Here is a 5,647-nt window from a genome sequence, read left to right as displayed (position 1 = left end):
GTCCCGTAGCGCATTGGTGACAAATCCATCCTTGATAACATCACCCCCAGCACTCGCTGTTGTCGCCAGGGTATTGAGCAGCTCCATTGCCGTTGGAAAGATACATCAATACATCACATAGATAATGGCAGGAAATAGGATACATCAGCAGCAGCAGCAGCAGCAGCATCAGCAAGTGCACGGTCTTGGGGCACGGAAACCGCACTGTACACCCACGCTGCACTCCAGTCCAACAATCTAGCCACAAGCACAGCCAGGAACACGCAGGTGCCGATTCTGGGCGTGTTTGGCATGGGGCATCGCGGGCACGGTGTCGGGCCCCATCATGCATGCGTGCGGCGACCAAGTGGCCTTCATAGCATACGGGGCCTGCTCGGTCTTGGCTCTAGCTGCGGCGTGCTCTGTAGACTTCTCATTCGTTGGCAACCCTGTCAGGCGGCAGCTGGCAGAGCTAGAGCGTGGCTTACTGGAAACGCCCTTCGCCGTGGACGATCCGTTGCTGCCGGCACCTGTTGCGGACGCTGCATGCGGGGTGGACTCCCTCATACTTGCAGACGTGCTCAGTGAGCCTTTGCTGCCAGCTTATGCTGTCAACATTGCAGTGCCAACGACGACGCCCACCAGCAATGGCGAAATGGTTGAGCACGCGTGCTGCCCTTCCCGGAGGGCGCCACTGGAACAGCCACATCATCATGATATGGAAGGAGGTACTGTTCGTCTATGTTGTATCTATCTGTAGATATGTCAGTTATCTGTCGTACTTAGGTTGTGTCTAGATCCACATACAATATGTACCACAGGAGTCTCCGTGGACGGGGAGTCGAATGTGAATATATTTCACAGTCTATACACTTGCATGCATACTACTGCACACAGGCTGCCATGGTATTGTGAGCACGTATTGGCAGGCTTGTGGCATGTCTTGCACCACGTAACATGTTTGTTGTCGGAAGTGCTGTGGACTGTGTGTTTGTTGCAACGACAGCGTCTCATGATATTGTTGCTTTGTGGTGTATTGGGTAGATGCCGCTGCTGAGATCGCTCCCCGCAGGGACCCACGCCAATGTGCTTGACAGCACAGATCATTGGACGTGAATGCTGGAACATAGGTGATGTAGCAGTTAACAAGCGGAAGCTTTGATATTCTTGATTCCGTCTTCCTGCGTTGTACGTAACGTGCATATCACCACCTATAGCATCACCTCTCATGAACTCAGTAGCTGACACATGGTGTCGTCGTCTGTATCGGAAACGGTGCTACTTCTGGGTATGAAGTCGCCTGGGACAAGCGGGAGTTAGGCCATTGGGTGGCCAATCTTACAATCTTGCCGGCTTAGACCACGAACAGTTATCCTGGCCGATGGCATAAGTTGATGACAGATGTGTTTACAGGCGTTGAGCGGGCCAGGGAGCCAGCGTCTTGCTCGAGGTCATGCGGCAAAGTCCCCAAGGCAGCGATGGCAGCGAGCAGAAGTAATGATCGGGCTGGTCAGTTTTTTGCGCGCCTCGCTCAGTTGCTCAGCAGTCGGGCAATGAGCGTTTTCCTTGTCCAGGCATTCGTCATGGGGGTACGTTCATCGAGCCTGCAGACAGTCACTTTCCTGACATTTGTGTGGGTCGTGAGTGGCATATGCCTGATAGCGTTGGGAGCGCCTTGCAACTTGCATCCGACTATGCTAATGATGAATCGGCAGAATCAACAATAGTGTGTGTACACCATTCCCTCTAGGGCAACTGCATGAAGCAGCACATTTATGAAGGGGGTCTAACCTGTTGCTGACCTGATTGCAGATTGCTGCTGGCGTGATCGACGCGTATCTCTTTGTGTATTTAGACGATCTCGGAGCGGCTGCCACGATCATGGGGGCCTGCATGGCAACCATTGCCTGCACAGAGCTCCCTGTCTTCATGTATTCCGGCGCAATTCTTCGCACCCTCGGCCACGTCAATGCTTTGAATGTGTCCCTTGGCGCGTTTTGCGTGCGCCTTGCTGCATACTCCGTGCTGGACTTTGCACCTTCGCTCTGGATGGTCGTTCCTGTGGAGCTGCTACAAGGCCTCACGTTCGCAGTCTCGTGGATTGCAGGCATAAACTACTGCAAGGAGATGGCGCCAAGGGGGCTCGAAGCAACGGCGCAAAGCCTGTTTCAAAGCACGTACTTTGGCCTGGGCCGGGGTTTTGGGGGACTTGTTGGGGGAGCATTATACGACCATTTGGGCCCAGCAATCATGTTCAGGCTAACATTTCTCTTCACGTCGGTTGCATGGGCATCGATTGCCATCGCTCAACGGGTTTTAGTCAAAGCGCCACCGCAGGGAGTGCCCGCAGTAAGTTGAATGTTCCTTGCTATGCAGCATTACGTGCTGATGCATGGCCATGCATTTGGCGTACTGCCAGGTCCAGTGCTTTGTCCACCATTTGAGCATACAAATAATCTGTCTATCATCGTCATTGCTTGAGTGGACATGGCCGTTGCAGAGGCAGTGGGGGACAGCGTTGCCAGCAACGGCGTCAGTCGTCAGATTGGCTGGTAATGATTGATTTCAATCTATGACATACAACCCAGCCGTGCTACCTGAGATCAAACTGGGAACAGCGTCAGCGATATGGAACATAGCTGCCAACCCGTTTGGCTCAGCTCTGTTTCGTGGATGTCCCCGCTTGCCGCACTTCTCAGTTATTGACGGAGAATGTAGGTCATGCCAGCCTTTGTGCGGGCCATCAGCGGCGACTCACGTCTTTCACTTGCCATCAAAAGGAGGTTGTGACGTAACAAGGTATACATTAACATGGCATTCCATGATACCCGTGATGCTCACAAAAAATGAACACAAGAAGTTGCTACCACAGGCGAAGGTCGATGATGTCGCTTGACACCACCGGGCAACAAAACAACTAAAACATCCGGTATACTTGATCACTTTCAAATACTCGATGCTCAGCACGCTCTTTTCGAGCCTTCGCAAGTGCTGGTTGCAATGCAAAGGTCTTCTTTACCCAGGTAGCAGCACGCACTGCACACCAAACGCAGCAATCAATGTCAGCTGTTGTGGCACAGAATGTGCTGGGCGCCAGCAGTCGAGACCATGAGATAGCATATGCTTTGCATGGGTTGCATAGCGAAACACAAATGCAATAGAAATGATAAGGATGAGAAACAGACAATATTGGTCCGCATAACTAACCCTATGCAGACCCTGGTAGCCCTTGACCTATCCACACACATTGAGTGGTCGTCAACTTCAGCACTGCTGAGAGCAGTGAACTTGCTTCTCACCATGGGCACTGTATGCCCATGTGCCCAGGGGCATGGTACATTCGTTTCAAAGTTGAGGTATTTCTAACACGTAGTTCTGGTAGCAAATGTGCTATTCGATGTCAAATTGTGTACATGGACTTATGAAGGTATTTGGGGTCGCTTGCTTCTAGAAGTGGTTGCAAGTACTGCTTTGTGTTCTACCTGGGTCACGCCCCCGTTGGAATGTCAAACCACGTAAACTGGCGATGGTAGTGGCATGCTGTCCCTATGTACATCACACTGCTTCCAGTTCGTTATACCTCTCTACAGTGCATCATATTGTAAAACTTGGCGTGCTTGAATCTTCGCCATCAGGGGTTTGGGTGAGCGACATGTGCTATGAGACATTGTCTTCATTCCTGATATTTGAAGACCGTCATATACAAGACATGATGTAAAGTACTGTTACGTGTGAACTTCGACAATTTGCTGAGACCAAAAAAGTAAAGCCCCCTTTCAGAAACTACAGGAAGGCAGTGTTTTTGTGCTGGCAGGTGCGCGGGATGTGCATTCATGAACTTTGATGTAAGTCACCATCTAGCTGATCGCGAGTCATACACCGGATAAGGAGACCAATGCACACTGGGCTGACCTGTGCAATCAGGGGCACATTTCACCTTCGGACATAGAATGTCGAGTGTATGTGAAGATGAGAGCAAATGGGTGCGACAAAATCAGCTAGCAAAATGAAGGGACACCTGAGCATATTATGTATGCATCCTTCCATGTTCAAAACGCAACTTTCGGAAGCGACAACTCTGTCGATAGCTGCGTGCACTGAGGGGGAGTAGTAGGTCGCAACCGCGTCAGCAATTGCAATTACGGCTGAGCCAAACAGCCACGCAGCTATCATTTCTGAACAAATGCAAGCATGTCGTTCGTGCATGTGGCAGCCGAGAAATTGTAAGGCTGCAAAACATACCTTCAGGTGTGCGGATTTGAGGAACCAGCGTTCTGACATTTTTGATTGGCAAGAAGTCAATCAACCCTTGTCCCCAGACGAGAGTGTTCTCGTCTACTATCCCATGTACCCACGCCTCCTTCATGACTGGCAATGTTGCTGGCCCTCGTGCCACACCGCATCGGTCCCTGTAATACCAGACATTCTTCCGCGTTGCAGTTCGGACGTAGTTGATCAAATTCTGCTCGTATGAATCAGGAAAATACTTTGGGTCGGGCTTGAAGGGCTGTGCAGGCTTGACTGTCTTTTTCTCTTTCACATCCGTATCTGGCTGCTGGTCGGCCATGATTGCAAGTCGTCCCTAGCGCATGCAACCTGCAATAAGACAGTATGCACGCCTTCAGACTACCCGACTCACAAGTGAGCGGCAGACTTGTCAACAGTAATGGACCCAGACTTGGAAGGCTGGATTCCAAGTCGGGACCATTTCAGGGTGCATTCGGAACATTCTGTCGGAAAATCGGGAGATAGGTTGAGATTGCATAGCAACGACGTCTTCCTCAAGGCTGAGGCTCAGCGCAATGGCAAGATGAGATGAAAATGCAATTTCGGCATCCGGAATGCTCCACATTCATAAGAGCGGCTCACGAACTTGTTCAGGTGTGCCTACATGTGAACAGAATGGCTCCCAAGAAGGATAGGCTGGCAAAGTCGAGAACTCTCGCAGCTGTGGAGTGGCTGGAAGATATATCCAGCGGCCCGGAAATTTGCAGAGCTGCAGGTGAGTTGACTAGTTGACGTATGGTCTGGGCGGGGTGCTCAACATGTCGCCTTATGGTTTTTTTGAATACTAGACGAGACCAGAAACATAAAATTGTGCCGTTGTGGAGCACCATTTGCAGTGGTGAGTGCAATTTTGCCTGTTCTGCCTGATGGGGATATTCTGCGCGAGTTCGCCTCAGATTCCTCCCTCCTGAGTGCGGTGCTTCTCGCTTCATGAAAGCAGATAACATTGATTTCCGCAGAATTCCGTTACATGGAGTTCAATGCAATTATTTCTTTCATAAGCACCTCTGCATTCCATGCAACATTATTGGCAGGTGTCGACTGAAAGGGCGTCCTTGCTGTGGGCCATGGACCTCCTCATGTGGGAACACAGCAAATGTCCAAGTGGGCCTTCAGGGCTGGGGATGGTTGATTGAAGTGACCACATCTGATTGTCCCTTGTATGGTTTCATAGCCATAGTTTGTGCACGCGAGACGTGCACATGCAAATTGCTTGATTACGAGCATGTAGGGAAAGGCCCTGTGCATGATGCCGAGGTAAAGCCCAAGAGCGGAAGACGAGGCTGGGTGAACGAACCAGTCGGAGTCTTCCGTCTTCGCAACGACCACGACCGGGAAAAGGCAGCTGCAACCAACTCGACCGCCCAGCTTGCGCCAGCGC

At 51.2% G+C, this 5,647-nt stretch overlaps 2 protein-coding genes across 2 annotated transcripts; one reads left to right on the top strand and one right to left on the bottom strand.

Moving 5' to 3' along the window:
• Positions 1–1,373: 1,373 nt before the first annotated feature.
• Positions 1,374–2,337, top strand: LOC149809059 (uncharacterized). The gene is made up of 2 exons (XM_089995012.1): positions 1,374–1,568; positions 1,792–2,337. The coding sequence occupies exons 1-2, from the start codon at positions 1,374–1,376 to the stop codon at positions 2,335–2,337; spliced, it is 741 nt and encodes a 246-aa protein (XP_089851138.1).
• Positions 2,338–2,896: 559 nt separating this feature from the next.
• LOC149809058 (protein TIC 56, chloroplastic-like) lies at positions 2,897–4,546 on the bottom strand. Its single transcript, XM_089995010.1, has 2 exons — positions 4,222–4,546; positions 2,897–3,015 (listed from the first exon to the last, which is right to left on the bottom strand). Exons 1-2 carry the CDS (start codon positions 4,544–4,546, stop codon positions 2,897–2,899), a joined length of 444 nt encoding a protein of 147 aa, XP_089851136.1.
• Positions 4,547–5,647: the final 1,101 nt, after the last annotated feature.

Source organism: Nuphar pumila, unplaced genomic scaffold (assembly GCF_984573655.1).
Source record: "Nuphar pumila unplaced genomic scaffold, dmNupPumi1.hap1.1 HAP1_SCAFFOLD_1772, whole genome shotgun sequence".
NCBI classification, from domain to species: Eukaryota; Viridiplantae; Streptophyta; class Magnoliopsida; order Nymphaeales; family Nymphaeaceae; genus Nuphar; species Nuphar pumila.
This window is presented reverse-complemented; position numbering and strand designations above follow the sequence as displayed.